Source organism: Lottia gigantea (assembly GCF_000327385.1).
Source record: "Lottia gigantea unplaced genomic scaffold LOTGIsca_103, whole genome shotgun sequence".
NCBI lineage: Eukaryota > Metazoa > Mollusca > Gastropoda > Lottiidae > Lottia > Lottia gigantea.
Genome location: NW_008706824.1, coordinates 409,786 through 428,543, shown reverse-complemented (window position 1 = coordinate 428,543; position 18,758 = coordinate 409,786). Strand labels below are relative to the sequence as shown.

The 18,758-nt window shown below is 30.7% G+C and overlaps 1 protein-coding gene across 1 annotated transcript in view; it reads left to right on the top strand.

The window, feature by feature from the left end:
• Window positions 1–18,758, top strand: part of LOTGIDRAFT_170749 (hypothetical protein) — a gene marked incomplete at both ends in the record, with an annotated part of 37,586 nt that overhangs the window by 17,069 nt on the left and 1,759 nt on the right. The window contains 26 exons of the mRNA XM_009046587.1: window positions 331–467; window positions 1,052–1,135; window positions 1,295–1,366; window positions 1,877–2,029; window positions 2,507–2,599; window positions 3,028–3,225; window positions 3,596–3,703; window positions 3,949–4,168; window positions 4,430–4,522; window positions 4,929–5,024; window positions 7,206–7,307; window positions 7,809–7,874; window positions 8,276–8,347; window positions 8,971–9,111; window positions 9,489–9,581; window positions 10,012–10,092; window positions 10,414–10,482; window positions 10,828–10,929; window positions 11,345–11,437; window positions 11,763–11,843; window positions 12,211–12,279; window positions 12,654–12,755; window positions 14,192–14,293; window positions 14,719–14,832; window positions 16,675–16,752; window positions 16,973–17,074. Coding sequence (XP_009044835.1) covers window positions 331–467; window positions 1,052–1,135; window positions 1,295–1,366; window positions 1,877–2,029; window positions 2,507–2,599; window positions 3,028–3,225; window positions 3,596–3,703; window positions 3,949–4,168; window positions 4,430–4,522; window positions 4,929–5,024; window positions 7,206–7,307; window positions 7,809–7,874; window positions 8,276–8,347; window positions 8,971–9,111; window positions 9,489–9,581; window positions 10,012–10,092; window positions 10,414–10,482; window positions 10,828–10,929; window positions 11,345–11,437; window positions 11,763–11,843; window positions 12,211–12,279; window positions 12,654–12,755; window positions 14,192–14,293; window positions 14,719–14,832; window positions 16,675–16,752; window positions 16,973–17,074 — 2,721 coding nt within the window. The remainder of the gene's footprint in view (window positions 1–330; window positions 468–1,051; window positions 1,136–1,294; window positions 1,367–1,876; window positions 2,030–2,506; window positions 2,600–3,027; window positions 3,226–3,595; window positions 3,704–3,948; window positions 4,169–4,429; window positions 4,523–4,928; window positions 5,025–7,205; window positions 7,308–7,808; window positions 7,875–8,275; window positions 8,348–8,970; window positions 9,112–9,488; window positions 9,582–10,011; window positions 10,093–10,413; window positions 10,483–10,827; window positions 10,930–11,344; window positions 11,438–11,762; window positions 11,844–12,210; window positions 12,280–12,653; window positions 12,756–14,191; window positions 14,294–14,718; window positions 14,833–16,674; window positions 16,753–16,972; window positions 17,075–18,758) is intronic.

The window sequence follows — 18,758 nt, the reverse complement described above, 5'->3', positions numbered from 1 at the left end:
ATTTACTGCATTTGAAATGTCATCTTCACAATGTTCAAAAATTACGGATTTATACCTTGACCTTTCTTGTATCACTAAAGAAGTGATTTGATTGGATTGTACGCCTGTGAAAGGGTGTAAACTTTATAGCTTATTTTTCACAGACTCTCTGCAGAGGGTTCTGATATGCTGTATCTGCTGGCGTAGAATCCAATCAAATCGCTTCATTTACAAATTTCTGCAATACAAGAAAGGTGGCTTGTAATACCTTGACCATTGTAAAGAGGATGAAATGTAGCCACGGCGAAATAATAAATGTGACTATTTTTGACCTTGTTATTATGTTTGTAGAGGATGAGAAGAAGATAGGAGAATTAACAGCTTCATTACGAGAAGAAAAACAACATCGTAAAAACCTAGAGAGTAGTTTAAATACTTTACAGGAGGAATTCACAGATTTAAAATCTTCTAAAGAAAACCTGGAACGAGTAAGTTTATTTATAAATTTATTAGTTTTACAAGGTCTCAAAAAAACCTGAAAGAATATGCTGAGGTTAAAGGGATTGTTAAAAGGAATTTTATACTTTTTATGTTTATCAGGGACACTGTTATTATATTTGTACCATTCCAATTTTCAATCAGGTTCTTACAATTCCACTAAAACTAAGTGTTTGATGTCTTGATTATCAAAAGGCCTTGGTGGTAGTGATGTCATTAAAAACTTATTTTTGGGAAGAAAAGTTTTTTTTTGTCCTCTGGAAGGTGTATGTATTTATATCAAGTTTGATGCCTCAATTTTCCAATAGTACTGTAGATTTTCAAATACTTTTACTCTAGTTATTTACTACATATTAGGGTTTCATTACTACAGGACTGGGACAGATATCAAACACGACCTTACTAGTCAAGCCAATTAATTGAAGTGGAAAGCACCTGCAATAAGAATAGAATGTAACCAGTGGTTGGCACACATATGGTACAAAACCTTATCACTTTATAAAGTGTAACCATAATTAAGATAATACAATAACAGTAGGCCTATATAGTAAATATAATGTTATATATTTATCAGAGTATAGCAGATAGAAGGAGAAAGACGACAGCTGAAAGGAAGAAACTAGAGGAAGAGATGGAAGAAATAAAAACTAACATGGAGGTTAGTGGCTGATCAAATTTTCAAAAAAAACTTTAATAACAAGGTTTATCAACCATACCAATCAAGTGATTAGATTTATGGTCGGCCTTCCTGAAAAAATGTCTTACTTCTTTTGTTTTAAAAGGTTTAGAGCTTGACAATTTCAATTTTTAATTTCAGCAAGAAATCCAGACATTACATGACAAACTACGAAGAGCCAAGACATCAGCTGATGAGTCTACTTCAGATAAGGTAAGGCTGATTTTACTTAGCATTGGTAAGATATATTAATTAGTATTAGATAAGAGCAAAAGAAGTAAGCACTGTCTTTACAAAAACATCTGTTAAACCTATTTTTAAATCTCTTGACTCTTTTGACTAAAACAACTGTGTGTGTGTATGTATGTGTATAAACATTGATAATGTAGAAATATCTGTGTTTGTAAAGCGCCATTGCAGTAAATGCTTAGAGCAGTAATGAGGGCTATACTAAGTTCAATAATCTTAATCTTAACAGTTGATATTAAAATTTGTGGCTGTCTTTTACAAATTCCCCAGTTCTATCGAAATTCACTTTCTTATCAAATTGTATTTTTTGTCTTTATCTACCTTGAAATTCTTTTAACAGTGTGATGTAAAACTCTATTATATTTGATGTATTATATTTGATGTATTATATTTGATGTATTATATTTGATGTATTATATTTGATGTATTATATTTGATGTATTATATTTGTGCATTATATTTGATATATTATAGATGTCTAGAATAGAGTTAGAAATAGAAGAACAATGGCAGAAGAAATGTGATAAACTACTGACTACAGCTAATGAGAAACATTCCCGAGCTTTACAAGATATTACAGAGGAACTGGACGATTTAAAACAAAAACTGAAAGAATCAGAACACAGGGTAAGTATATTTCATAGTTCTTTTGTGGTGGCACATAATTTCAATATTTTTCTCAGGTTGAAAAACATTTTCTACAAACATCACATTTGTCAAGTTTCATGATAGAAAAGAAGTCTGATTCAATTTAAGATGATTTTAGTGTTCCCAGTGATCAATCATTAAAATGTATTTTAAATGAAATATCACTATTCAATTAGATTACTGTATTTAATAAAATCCAGGTTTTTAAACTCCCCTGAACAAAATGCTTATGTTGTAAAAGACTTTCTACAAACATCACATTTTTAAGGTAATGAGGTTTTCAATGGTTGAATTGAGATACAACCATAAACATTGATAAAACCCAACCAAATATTACACAATAATAGTTCAAAATGACAAAAGAAATTGGCAAGTTCAACACATAAGATATCCTGAGGAATTTTGACAAATATAATGTAAATTTTGCATTAAACTATATATTTGTCTTATTACCAGGTACAGACATTAAGAGTGAGTAACAATACTAACGATGAAAAAATAAACGAACTAGAAGAAGAAATAGAAGAATTACAAGTCTGGAAAGACAAGGTGAGAATAAATTAATGTTCTGTTGATGGATTCTGCAGGATTTATCAACATACACCCTAAATTATTGAAAATACGATGGTGATATTTCATATTAAAAACAGAATTGATCAAGGTTTTCAAAGAATTCTTAAAAACTTGGTTAAAAACTTGATTTATTAACAAGCTTGTCCTGAGCCGAACTCCTTGGTAGTGTTTTTCCAAGTGTAGAAACTTTTGTTCTCAGAGATCATGTCCATTAGCTGGTCCTTTGCTAAACCTCTTGACATTGATCTTTCCTGAATTATTGGTACCTTCAACCACCATTTGTTGGGCATGTAAAAAAGCCTTACTGTTTTTTTTCTGCTGTATCGATCACTCACCAAACATTGTTTTACACCAATCCTAGTCATTTCCAGTTCAAGCCACATAATTAATTTTAACCATTTCAGTATGATAATCTACGAAATCAAGCCACGGCTATGAAAGAGAAATATGAAGATAAGATACAAGAACTAGAAGACGACAACGAAACTCAAACAGATAAAATTGAGGAATTAGAAGAGAGAATTGAAGAGTTGACAGATAAAGTTAAAAATAGTGGTGCTATATCAAGTACTGTGGCTCCCTCTGGGGATTTAGTTATTGAGGTAACTCTGTAATTTTGATGTTTTTAGATGTTGGTCTGGACCCCATTGCATAAAAATTCTTACAATGAGAATTATGTGAAATTCTACTTTGACAAATACCACATTTAAGTCAAATGATCTTAAGACTCTTATTTTAAACTTTCTAGATTTTATTCTGCTTCCAAATGAGACTAAAATATAACAGTTACAAGGTCATGTTTCCAAAAAAAAATCCATGTGCAGGGTTTGCAGGAAATTACTATAAGCTTATAACAATTTTCTATCAAAATATCGAAACACATCTCACTATGGTGAGAAGGGTTGACAGTCCCTAGTAAGCAGACTCTAGAAGGCTTCATCACAAATTTTCTAATGACTAATTTAATTGCAGGTAAAGAAGATAATGAATAATGTATATCAAGATTTACGAGAAGAATTTGAAGCTGATGAATCTTATAAAGGAACTGAAGTTTTATCATCTTTACTCACCTCTATAAAAGTAAGTATGGAATATTTGATATTTTCAATGTATTGGTAAATTTCTTGAAGAAGTAAGTAAGCTCATTGGAACTTGTACAGAGAAGGTTGTGAAAACTTCACCCAAAGCTGAACGTAGATTCACAAAAACAGAAAGAACCACAAATGTACTCTTAGCTATTACCTTTTGAGCACAATTTGTTAAAAAAAACTTCATGAAAATGAATATTTATCACAGAGACTAATATTTTTAACTGTCCGTTTCAGTCCACCACCTTACAATTAGTAAACTCACAAAAACAGAAAGAAGCTGAGAAAGAGAAAGAGGATGAAGAAGATGAAGCTTCTACTGAAGATGTAGGAAGTCCACAGAAGGAGGAAGTAGTGAAAGAGGTGGCTCAAACCAATCAATCTGTGATAAAAACACCTGACAATGCATCAGAACAGAAAGATGACAAAGAAAATGTCAAATCTGAACAAATTCCAGGTACTTATGAAGTTGTGTTTTTTTAATGTTGGTTGACGATATTGTCTACATTTCAGCATCTTAAAAATTTGTTTTGATATATTAGCTATGTAGACTCTTCAAAGTGGACGCCTGGTTGAAAACACAGTTACAGAATGCTATGGGTCTGAGTAAACAAGATGTCATCAAATATTTGTAAAAATCCATGAATTTATTCATTATTAAAGGTATTACCTTTAAGACTGGCCAAGTGATAGAGCTGTTCTATGTTCTATATTCTAGTAGTAGAAGAGAGTATGGTAGCTGATGATGTAATAACAGTAGAATCAGCACCTCTAACATCAGCAGCACCACCCAAACAGACACCTGTTACACGTAAGTTATTTATACATATTATACACCTGCCAGCACATTCAACTGTTTACCATCACAGTATTGAGCTTTGAACATAAATCTTTACTGGTCATCTACAATAAACCTGTGGAATTTAAGTCTTCTTTCCCTCAAAGATATGGTGGGATGAGAAGATTTGAAAAAAAGAAATAAAATATGTACTTATTCATCCATACAAACAATCCCATAGGTTTTTCTTACAGAGAGTTCTCTTCATCAAACCTAGCCCATATCTCAAGAATTTATCATTTTCACGACAAAAGTAAGCAGTAAATCTAAGATTCAACTTTTATAATGTTAGTAGTCCAGACAAAATCCATAACATACTGTAAACAAAGGAAATCAATTATGGAGTTAAGTAGATGTGTATTTCTTTCCACATTTATAGCTGCAAAGTTTAGTCCTAAAAAAGACCATCCTACAGGAGATAAAGGGAATAGAATATATTCTGAGAAACTTGATAAATCTTCTCCTAAACCTGTTGGTAAGAAACACCTGTTTTATTGCTTGAGGTTTATTCAGATATAGCTTTAGTACTATTGATATCTTCCTTAAAAAATCTTAACTTTGGTCTCTCTGTTCTTTTCTAGTAATATTAGTATTGATATATTACTTATAGAAGCTTGCTCTGTATCCTAGACTCTTTTGAATCTCTGTTTCTAGTAATATTTCTATTGATATATTACTTATAGAAGCTTGCTCTGTATCCTAGACTCTTTAGAATCTCTGTTTCTAGTAATATTTCTATTGATATATTACTTATAGAAGCTTGCTCTGTATCCTAGACTCTTTAGAATCTCTGTTCTTTTCTAGTAATATTTCTATTGATATATTCCTTATAGAAGCTTACTCTGTATTATAGACTCTTTAGAATCTCTGTTTCTAGTAATATTACTATTGATATATTACTTATAGAAGCTTGCTCTGTATTCTAGACTCTTTAGAATCTCTGTTTCTAGTAATATTACTATTGATATATTACTTATAGAAGCTTGCTCTGTATTCTAGACTCTTTAGAATCTCTGTTTCTAGTAATATTAGTATTGATATATTACTTATAGAAGCTTGCTCTGTATTCTAGACTCTTTAGAATCTCTGTTCTTTTCTAGTAATATTAGTATTGATATATTACTTATAGAAGCTTGCTCTGTATTCTAGACTCTTTAGATTCTCTGTTCTTTTCTAGTAATATTACTATTGATATATTCCTTATAGAAGCTTGCTCTGTATTCTAGACTCTTTAGAATCTCTGTTTCTAGTAATATTTCTATTGATATATTACTTATAGAAGCTTGCTCTGTATTCTAGACTCTTTAGAATCTCTCTTTCTAGTAATATTACTATTGATATATTACTTATAGAAGCTTGCTCTGTATTCTAGACTCTTTAGAATCTCTCTTTCTAGTAATATTTCTATTGATATATTACTTATAGAAGCTTGCTCTGTATTCTAGACTCTTTAGAATCTCTGTTTCTAGTAATATTACTATTGATATATTACTTATAGAAGCTTACTCTGTATTCTAGACTCTTTAGAATCTCTGTTTCTAGTAATATTACTATTGATATATTACTTATAGAAGCTTGCTCTGTATTCTAGACTCTTTAGAATCTCTGTTTCTAGTAATATTTCTATTGATATATTCCTTATAGAAGCTGACTCTTTAGAATCTCTGTTTCTAGTAATATTACTATTGATATCTTTCTTGGTCTCTCTGTTCCTAGTGATATTTGTATATTATGTTTATGGTCTAATTAGCTATTTCTATATAGAATATTTTTCTATAATCGAGCATATATAGTAATGCATATTCAGTTTTGATTCAAAGTATAAAAAAAACAATCCGCTATTTTTTAGGTAGAATAAGTAGAAGCACAATATAAGTACATGTATGGTTTATATGGCACTACTTAATCTACCTCCAATAAAAATAGACTGATCGTGTCTTTGTCTTGAATCATATCCTGATTTGCATTTTGCTTCACTAAACATATATATATCTTAATACAATAACAAAATATTTTCACTATTTGAATAGTGCTCATTACATCAATTATATAATAATGTTAACACCTTATGCTACTCTGCAACTTGAATTGTCAAATGGGCATCTTCAAGCTAATAATGTTTATTGGGTATTTGTTTTTTGTTCAACTTCTTTGAATTTAAAATCCGTACAAGCAAGACAATTCTGTAAACCAAAATCTTGTTCAAAGTATGGCAATATCGAGAGTAATAGTAATATAATATAGTAGTGGACTTCTCAAAAGAGAAGTATTACTTGACCTATTTAAACTGCTTGGTAGTGATACTAACAACATTTAGCTTGTCGAAACTAACTAATAATATAATATTTCTTATCTACTGTCTTGTTTAAAACTTTCTGTAGAAACTTAACTAAATAGTTTGTCTCTTATAATATTAATCACTGGTGAAAAACAACATCTGATAATAGCTGGTAATTTTAATCTGTAACCTTTAAAGTTTGATAGTTCAAGATAGAAATATTGCTTGTTGTTTTATAAAGATGGCAATGATCAATTTAAATGTTTAAAAGAATTCATGAAAATCTTGAAAGGGAATTTTTATTGTTTCTCTGTTGTATTTTATACATTGGTAAATTTTTGGTAAAAGTCTTATTAATATATATGTTTGAAAATGTAGCCCCAGTACCAATAAAAACTGAACATGGATATTATACTGGTGATAAAGGAAACAGAATTTACAGTGAGAAATTAGATCAAACAGATTTAGCTCATTCCAAAGGTACAGAAAATATACACAACTTTCTGTAAATTTAAATTAAGAAGATGAAAAATTAGTATATTTCAGTGCTTTATAAATACAATTATTATTATTATTATTATTATTATATTTACTCGAAGCCTATCCAACAGTTGAACATTAGCTGGCCTAAGCATGCCAGTTTTTCCTCAAGAATCAGAAAGAGGAGTTTTTGTTATTATCCAAGTTTCCCCTTGATAAAGATGTTCATTAGCCCATAATTTGCAGAAAAGTAGGATGTAAAACTCCATTCATTTCATTTCATTTATTAATGATGTTAATTTGAGATCAACATGGAAAAATGGTTTAGACCTTGTAGGAGATGTAGGAGAAATGTGTTTCAGATGGAATATTTATAATCAATTTGGGTTAAGGATCTCCAGATAGTTCATTATGGGAAAATTCTGCTATATGCTTAACGAGTCTTCAGGCACGAACAGAAGGACATAACTAATAGAAAATACTAAATTCTATTTATAATAGGAAGTGGACTAGTAGAAGAAACAATTGGTAAAAGTGAAAATAAAGCAATTCATAGTGCTCCACCAGGTACCTTTAGGTTTTATTAGTTATTCTAGTCTATATTACCCTTTATTTTATACATGATTTTATACTTGATGATTAGGAAAATTATTAGATTATCAAATTAAACTGAAAACTGATAAATAAAATGCTTTATAAATATAACTTATTCAAGAATTATCAAGTGATATCATGTGGAGAAGAGTGTATATAAGTGGAAAAGAGTGATATTAAGATTAATTATTGATTATATTTAATAAAAATTGTAGAAATAAAGCCATATTTGGTTCATCTTTTAGATCGTTATTTCTGCTATGTATAAGATTCATCTCTGATTATCTGAGCCTACTGATAACATAAGAGTTTAATATCACTGACTAAAATGAAAACACAAGTTAACACAAGTTTATTTTATATATTTATTAAAGTTGTAGAAGAAAGTTTTGGTAAATCAGAAGCCACGTCACTAGAATCTGGAGTTACCTCCCCTAAACAACAAGGTATAAATAGATATTCAGTTAGATTGAAATACAGATTGTCAGAATAGTAGTATTATACCAATACATAAATCCTACTTATTTTATATAAATCAATTGACAGCTGATTTACAGGGCAAGCTAATTGAAAAAAAAAAAGAAAAAATCCATACAAGCAAGACAATTCTGTAAATCAAAATCTCGTCCAAGGTATGACAAAATCCAAAGTAATAGGAGTATAGTAGTGGACTCCTCCAATGAGAAGAACAAAATTTGATTTATTGATATGAGAATTTCACATTTATACCACATGCTATGTGATTGCTTAATATTATTACTGAAATAAGATCTACACATCTTACATTACAATTTTAGCAGATGGCAGTTTTTTTTAAATATAAGCCTTTTACACTCGGCTACGATAAAGTGAGCCAGGCCCTGATTGGTGCCTAGCCCACTTCAATTTTACTAATGTAAACGTAATAAAGCGAGCCAATTTAATCGGATCACAGAATGCCAGTGTAAACAGACGTTTTGATCGGAGCCAGGCACCGATGCGGGCCAGGCTCTCTTTATCGGGGCCGAGTGTATAAGGGGTATACGATAGGTATAAATCTTGAATGTAAACACTATTATTGTATTGTTAGATGAGGTATCAATACCTGTTTTTTCTATAATTTTAACAGTAAAACCAAGTAAAATCAGTCCTAAAAAAGATCATCCTACAGGAGATAAAGGGAATAGAATATATTCTGAGAAACTTGATAAATCTTCTCCTAAACCTGTTGGTAAGAGATATAGATATCAATAGCTGTAGTTTTAGTTGTAGATATATTTCTTTAATGTCTTCAAGCATTTGATTGGTTGTATATTAAATGACCCAGAACAGGAGATGCATAAATATTTTGTCAGATCACTGATTGAAAAACAGGAAACGAATAATCTAGAGCTGCATTTTGATCAGATGGTCGTTATTAAGTTTTTCAAATTTGGGTGTTGTCGTAATATGACAGTTTCAGAACTATTAAACCCATTTGATGTCTTAATAGATCCTAATTACTTTGAGCTATTTTCATATCAATAGATGTAGATACGTAGATAAATATTTCACATGTACTCTTTGATTAAGTTTTGATAATAATAATTATTTTGAATAATAATCTAGCCCCAGTACCAATAAAAACAGAACATGGCTTCCCTACTGGTGATAAGGGAAACAGAATTTACAGTGAGAAATTAGATACTCTTCAATCACAAGGTATAGAATATTATTATAGAACAGAAATGAATTATTATAGTTAAAAAAAAGTGCATATACAAGATAATCTAGACGCAATTTTCCCTACTTTAATCGAATAACTTATTTCATTTAAACAAATTAATTATTTCGTAAAAATGAAATATTTTATAAAAGTATGGAAAATTGCGCCTTAGGGGTTCTGTATTAATCATTGTTAGATGAATAGTTTTTTTATTGTTTTTATAAGGCAGATAGAAAGTTCTAAATAATAGACTATTTCTTAATTCATTAAATGTTTCAAATGCTCATACAGACAGTTTTACCAAATCCTTAAGAATCCAAGAATCCTGAAATAAATGGATATTATATTTTCTTTATTAACTTAACTTTTCATATATTTCTAACCAAACTTAAAATATTATCATGAATTGTATTATAATTTTATTAGCAACACCAATAGTAGAAGAATCATTGGGTAAAACAGATAATAAAACAGTTCATTCTGCACCAAGTAGTCACAAACATCCAGGTCTGTAATAGTCTCTGTATAAGTTTCTGATATTTATTGTAGACTTATTCAACCAGAACTTTTATAGTAATTATTAAATATTTTAACATGGAAATATTAAAACAAAACCTAGAGTTTGTTTCACTCACGGCAATATTCAAGATCAATTGTTCAGAGTAGTGTGTTTCAATCAGCCCAGATTTGAGTTCATTAGACTTATCAGCTACTTAATATAAGATATTGTCATGAAGCTGAAACCAAGAAACTTCTAATATTTATATGATGTACATGATTATACTATGCTCTGTTAATATATTACCTATATTTTGTTTAATTAATCAGTTGTAGAGGAAAGTTTTGGTAAAACAGAATCCACATCATTAGAGGCTGGTAAACCTCCATCTAAACCAGGTACTAGATTTTATAATCCAAAATACTTTATTAAATCATAATATATCTTCAATTTGTATTTTTGGATCTTGGAGCTAAGAACCTTGTTATTAAGATAATGATAAAGTACTATTGGTCTGAAAAACCATCAGAGCCCTAACAGGAATAGTTTATCTCTTTTAATATCACAGAAGCCCTAAATCAAATAATGTTCCAGCTAAATGGTGAATTTGATATAATAAGACTATAATCTGGTCTAGATGAAAGCTGTGATAGCTAGAACATTAAAGATTCAATTGTTTAATATCATGCCCAATGTTATACCTATTTAAGACAATTAAGATTATAATTTCTTTATTTATTAAGTGAAACCAGGTAAAATCAGCCCTAAAAAAGATCATCCTACAGGAGATAAAGGGAATAGAATATATTCTGAGAAACTTGATAAATCTTCTCCTAAACCTGTTGGTAAGAGATATAAATATAAATAGCTGTAGTTTTAGTTGTAGATATATTTTCTTATTGTATGAAGCATTTGATTAGTTGTTTAATAAATGACCTAAAACAGGAGATACATACAAATTTTGTCAGATCATGGATGGCAAGTGTAGTCACCTGGAGAAAAAACAGGAAACAAAATATCCAGATTGTGATTTTAATCAGATTGACACGATAAGTTTGTTTCCAACTTGTTTCTGTTTAATTATAATCTTCAGAGCTAATTAAGGTATTAGATATCTTGATAGATGATATTAGATATTAGGCTTACAATATTTTCTCATTTGGAAGTGATATTTGTAAAACAAATGATATACATACAAAAATTAAATATTTCACATGTATTCTCTGATTAATTTTAATAAGTTTTCAACTAAAAATTCAGCCCCAGTACCAATAAAAACAGAACATGGCTTCCCTACTGGTGATAAGGGAAACAGAATTTACAGTGAGAAATTAGATAAACTTCAATCACAAGGTATAGAATAATATTATAGAACAGAAATGTATTATTATAGTTAGACAAAAAAGTGCAGTAAATATTTTTTTTTTTTGTGTCAGACAGGTATATAATGTAATACATATTTTATTTCTTAATTCATTAAATGTTTCACATGTCCCAACAAATATACTATTTCTATCATTTTAAACTCATAATTTAAAATGCTAATGCAGACAGTGTTATCATATATCATAAAGAATTAATAGATTAAATTTGATAACTCAACTTTTCACATATTTTCATCCAAACTTTAACATTTAGCATGATTTTATTATCATGAATTGTGTTATAATTTTATTAGGAACACCAATAGTTGAAGAGTCAATGGGTAAAACAGAAAATAAAACAGTTCATTCTGCACCTAGTAGTCACAATCATCCAGGTGTGTAATAGTCACTATAAATTCTTTATTAAGCAGTGTAGACATTTTCAACCAGAACCTTTTTAACTATCAGATATTAAAACAGAACCCAACGTTTGTTGTTACTTGAGAGTTTCTGTATAGATCTCATATTTTAGTGTTGAAAAGATTGTAAAATTGTTGCTTAATAAATCTACATGTATTTTTCATTCAGCCCTATACATGATTATTGTTCAATAGATTTATCAGCTTCTTTTCATATTTGGGTAGTGTGGTCATAACACCAAAACATTAAGGATAATTTTCATATATTATATTTAGCCTACATGATAATATAATGTCCCTTCTACAGACTGAACGCGTTATTTTATTTTGTTTAATTAATCAGTTGTAGAAGAAAGTTTTGGTAAAACAGAATCCACATCATTAGAGGCTGGTAAACCTCCATCTAAACCAGGTACTAGATTATATAACTCAAAATACTTTATTAAATCATAAAATATCTACAATTTGTATTTTTGGATCTTCGCAATAAAGATAACCATAAAGTAGGATTGATCTTAAGATAGTTCGATAGTATTATGATTCTACTGTAAGTAAGCTGAATTCTGAGTCAATGTTTAGATTTTTGATTGTTATGTTCATTTCATACATCAAATGATGTTCAAGTCAAATGGAAAATTTGATATAATGACATTATCATCTAGTCTAGATATAAAACTATAAACACGTTAAAACTTTTTCTGTATTCCTTTAATAAAGATTTGATTATTATATTACTATTGTTATACCTATTTAAGACATTATGATTTTTTTAATCTTTTTATGAAGTGAAACCAGGTAAAATCAGTCCTAAAAAAGATCATCCTACAGGAGATAAAGGGAATAGAATATATTCTGAGAAACTTGATAAATCTTCTCCTAAACCTGTTGGTAAGATTGAAATACACTGTAGATTTATAGACAGAGCTGCTGTTTCAAATATTTACTCAATGAAATGACATCTTTGATAGCTTGCTTTCAGCTACCAAAAAAAAATGATAAGATTTTGGCCTACTTGAGCTATGAGGATCCCATGTTTCAAAATATGTGAGTGTTATACATCAGTTCCCATATTTGTCTCTATGAAAGCTGAAAACAAGAACAAGCCTTTTGATATCAAATTAGAGATTTTGGAGCTCAAGTCAAACATGATTGGTAAATACAGTTGAAACAACAGTCCTGTTTACAGATGACAGTGACTAGAGTATAGAAACTAATGCTTGAAATATGAATATATAATATTACTCTATTAACATAAAATTCTCATACTCTTTTGATATTGTTTTATATAGATTGTTTTATTATAAGTTATTTGAACTCTCTGAAAGGAATACCAAGTTGACAAATCAAAGTTGCATCATAGTATTAACAATTCTTGCTTTTTGTATGTGATACTTTGTAATCAACAGTCTTTTCTGTCATCTTTCTATATAAATATTATTTATTATTTATCTATATACATGTCTATCTTACATATTTATATATCTTACATAATTCTCGATAATACTGCTTAACTCTAGAGATTCTAATGAGCTATAGCTTCTTAAAGTCTGTAGTTCTAATACATTTTTCCTTACACTGTTTCCACGAATACTGTACTTGACCAAATTGTTACAAATTCGAGTCAAGTGATCACAATCTGGTCAAGTCATTCTGGAAGGCAGAATGATGCAAGTACAAGCCTCTAAAAAGTATACAATTCTCATTTGAATCCTTAGAAAATTAAAATTCTCTGAACTAAGGACAATGGAAGTGTTCTTTGTCTATCTTATATAATAACTTTCTATAATAATTTAAGGTATTTAGTTGTAGAAATATCTGTTTTTGATTAACAGTAAGAAATTTGAAGAAAATATCCCTTATTACTGTTATACAAATTAGAACTGTATGTAAAATTGTTTTGATTGGTGGCTTTGAAAATCATGAATATTTATTACCTCAGTCCTTATGAGGTTTATCTACTAAAGTGAAACAGGGTAGAAATTTGTAGTTTCAAACATGTTGAATGGTTGATATTGATGAACATGTTATACTGTAATTGAAATTATGTTGATCTTAATGTGCTTAGAATATATATTCTGACCACACTTCTTACTTGAGAAACTTTCTGCTTTATACCAATCTCGTGGTTATATGTGTTTGACTGAATTAGAAGGTGTTCTGTTTTCACCAATGGTTGAAGAACGTTTTATAATGCTTGTTTTAATTAGCTACGATTTGATGTGTACAACAAATAAAGACAAGTGAAGACAACTCATGGAGTCTAGATTGGGCAATAATTGATGATCTAAATCAGAAATTTTTATAAAACTATATTTTCATTTCAGCTCCTGTTCCTATAGAAACAGAACATGGCTTCCCCACTGGTGATAAGGGGAACAGAATTTATAGTGTAAAATTAGATCAAACAGATTTAGCACATTCTAAAGGTAGGCCTGTTATGTAGTACAATCAGTGTTTGGTTTTTTTTTTTAAGGTTGCAGTACGAAATTGCTTTTGATCCGATGTCTGGCATTGTCTTTAATTTTCATCTCCAGTGGGAGTATGTGCTGATTTACTATTTTGGAAAAATATTTATGTCACAATTTAAAATGTCATTCAATTTTGATTACTTCTTATCATTAGATTTTTATAAGCAACAAGGGAAATATTTATAGAGTGGCTTCAACCCTACATTCAGTTGTAAGTTTAAATGAAACTGTTTTCACAAAAATTTCTTCCTCTCAGTTACCTATTGATATGATTGATATTAATTCTTCCCTTACTTAAATATGACACAGTATAAAACAACAATACCCTTTTAGAGTATTTTATACAAGAAAAATGTCAAGTTATTTTGGTATTTCCATTGTAGATAAAGCTGTAGTAGAAGAAAGCATCAGTAAACCAGAAACATCCACAGCAGTTCATTCTCAACCACCACCTCCTTCCTCTCCTGCCTCCTCGTCACATTCCAACACACAACCTGGTAAGTTAATCTTCTTCATCTTCTTGATCATATTTCAATTCACAAACTTGTATGTTCCTCTTCTTCATCTCTTTCATGACAATTCAATACACAATCTGTAAGTTCCTCTTCTTCATATTTTTCATCACATTCCAATACACAACCTGGTAAGTTCCTCTTCTTCTGCGTCTTCATCACATTCCAATACACAATCTGGTAAGTTCCTCTTCTTCTGTGTCTTCATCACATTCCAATACACAATCTGGTAAGTTCCTCCTCTTCTGGGTCTTCATCACATACCAATACACAACCTGGTAAGTTCCTCCTCTTCTGCGTCTTCATCACATTCCAATACACAACCTGGTAAGTTCCTCTTCTTCTGTGTCTTCATCACATTCCAATACACAATCTGGTAAGTTCATCTTCTTCTGCGTCTTCATCACATTCCAATACACAATCTGGTAAGTTCCTCTTCTTCTGCGTCTTCATCACATTCCAATACACAACCTGGTAAGTTCCCCTTCTTCTGCGTCTTCATCACATTCCAATACACAACCTGGTAAGTTCCTCTTCTTCTGCGTCTTCATCACATTCCAATACACAACCTGGTAAGTTCATCTTCTTCTGCGTCTTCATCACATTCCAATACACAACCTGGTAAGTTCATCTTCTTCTGCGTCTTCATCACATTCCAATACACAACCTGGTAAGTTCATCTTCTTCTGTGTCTTCATCACTTTCCAATATACAACCTGGTAAGTTCCTCTTCTTCTGCGTCTTCATCACATTCCAATACACAACCTGGTAAGTTCCTCTTCTTCTGCGTCTTCATCACATACCAATACACAACCTAGTAGGTTTATCTTCTTCTGCGTCTTCATCACATTCCAATACACAACCTGGTAAGTTCCTCTTCTTCTGCGTCTTCATCACATTCCAATACACAACCTGGTAAGTTCCTCTTCTTCTGCGTCTTCATCACATTCCAATACACAACCTGGTAAGTTCCTCTTCTTCTGCATCTTCATCACATTCCAATACACAACCTGGTAAGTTCCCCTTCTTCTGCGTCTTCATCACATTCCAATACACAACCTGGTAAGTTCCTCTTCTTCTGCGTCTTCATCACATACCAATACACAATCTGGTAAGTTCCTCTTCTTCTGCGTCTTCATCACATTCCAATACACAACCTGGTAAGTTCCCCTTCTTCTGCGTCTTCATCACATACCAATACACAACCTGGTAAGTTCATCTTCTTCTGCGTCCAACCTGGTAAGTTCCTCTTCTTCTGTGTCTTCATCACATTCCAATACACAACCTGGTAAGTTCCTCTTCTTCTGTGTCTTCATCACATTCCAATACACAACCTGGTAAGTTCCTCTTCTTCTGCGTCTTCATCACATTCCAATACACAACCTGGTAAGTTCCTCTTCTTCTGCGTCTTCATCACATTCCAATACACAACCTGGTAAGTTCCTCTTCTTCTGCGTCTTCATCACATTCCAATACACAACCTGGTAAGTTCCTCTTCTTCTGCGTCTTCATCACATAAGTTCATCTTCTTCTGTGTCTTCATCACATTCCAATACACAACCTGGTAAGTTCCTCTTCTTCTGCGTCTTCATCACATACCAATACACAACCTGGTAAGTTCCTCTTCTTCTGCGTCTTCATCACATACCAATACACAACCTGGTAAGTTCCTCTTCTTCTGCGTCTTCATCACATTCCAATACACAACCTGGTAAGTTCCTCTTCTTCTGCTCTTTTTTCACACTCTAATATCATGCCTGTTCTCAGAAATATTTTATATATTCATTGGTGAATATAGAGTTTATTATTGTAAATGATATATTGTAGCTCCAGTTGTAGAAGAATCATTTGGTAAAGTAGAAAATACAACAGTAGAGGCTGGTGTACCTTCAGATAGAAAACCAGGTAATTATTATATTAAATATCATATACCTTATACCTTTATCAAAGTATTGACAGGACAGTGGTGCAATTTATCCAAATAGCTCTATAAGAGGATTAACTACTTCTATCAGAACAATTTTCATCACATCTGCTTTTGTTATGAACTGGAGACTTCAAGCTAATCCAGGTTAAATCAGGATTATCTCCCTTTTATGATTATTTTATTCCTTCATTTATAAAGTGAAACCAAGTAAAATCAGCCCTAAAAAAGACCATCCTACAGGAGATAAAGGAAATAAAATTTATTCTGAGAAACTTGATAAATCTTCTCCTAAACCTGTTGGTAAGATTGAAAATAGTTTAAAGCTGTCATGAACTTTTAAGATTTCTTTACATCTTTAGATAATTTATGGAATAGCATTTATTCTATAAATATATCTGATTAGCTTATTCCAAAAAAAAAGAAGGGGTTCAAATGAGAAGCATGTAATATCTTCATGGTAGCTTTAAATATCCATATATCAATATATTTCTTCTAAATGAGCATGGTAGCTTTAACAAAATATTAGTGCTGATAATTACTTTCTTCCTTTGAGAAATTTTTCTTTTTTTTATATTTATCTTTAGACTCATCTAAAGAGATCTGTCTCTCTATGTATATTAGACAGTGCTTTTTTGCCTTATTTTATTTATGGTTCTTGATAAGCATTTTAGCTTTAAGGACATATTAATATAGTAGACTGTATATATTTTATATTATCATCATATATATCTGTATATTTTGCCTATGATTCTGTTCTATTAGTAATCCATCTAATGTTTCTATTTACTTAACTTAACAAAAAAACTATGCTTATTCTTTTTCTGTTATATATATATATATATATTGAGGATCTTTCTTGAATGTATAAATAAATTATTTATTATAAGTAGTGAAACCGACCTGTCCCCTGCTTCATAAAGATTTCATTAAGTTAGTAAATCTAAGTAAAACAGGATTCTAGAATACTTTGTCAGATTGTAATTCAAAGGAATTTAGTAATCTATATACCACCTTTACCAGCTGATGCAGCTGAAATCAAAAATGACTTTTTCAAATTGTTAGACGTATTCAATTAAGAACTGTTTATATCACCTAGAAATTATTGTAATTTTGGTCTATTTAATGAGATATTTCAGATAAATAATTCCCAAGATTCGTAATTTAACTCCTCACTTCCCGATGATATGACTTGATGACTTTATATCTGAAGCAGGTGTCAGCTGGACGGGATCTTTTCTAAATTAATCTCTTATTAATTAAATACTCTATCAAGGCCAGGAACAAGTCTTGCTGTTGGAAATAAGCTTATATTAAGTTTAAAACTACTTCAAGGCCATGTATATATCTCGCTTCTTCTGTAATTAAACTAATATTATCTTACAAACTCTATCAAGGTAATAGCCAATCATACATGTCTAGCTTCTCCAGTTATAAAACTAATGATAACTCTATATTTATCAAGGCTAGGTGAAGAAAGCATGTATGAAAGGATTGGAAAGAGATTTTCTGGGTTATATATGTTTTTCTAGGAAGTTTATAGTTGCACCATATATTTTTGACGCCAATTTCTTTGTAACGTCAGGTGTGCGTGGGTTCTTATCTCAGTCAGCATGTAAAAGATTGATGGTCCTGAATAAGTCAACTGTCCTCATTATTCTGGTCAAACCAGCTGGAAAAGATCGATGTTCATAGGTTTGGTCAAGAAATAATTGATAAAAAATATCCCCGAGAACCTAAATATGTTTACCAAATATGGTTTTTTTCTACATTTGTCTTTCCATTCAGATTCCGATAAATCTAAAAATCTTGACTAAATTATGAAGTTCCTATCTAAAAATCAGTGACGTTTCTAGGAATATTTAGGTAGGAGCCGAGCACGGGACACAGTCAATGGTCAAGGGGGCTCACAGACAATTCTTTCACTATGTACAATGAATTTAAAAGTTTGGAGGGGGGGGGGGGGGGGGGGGGGGGAAAACAGGCT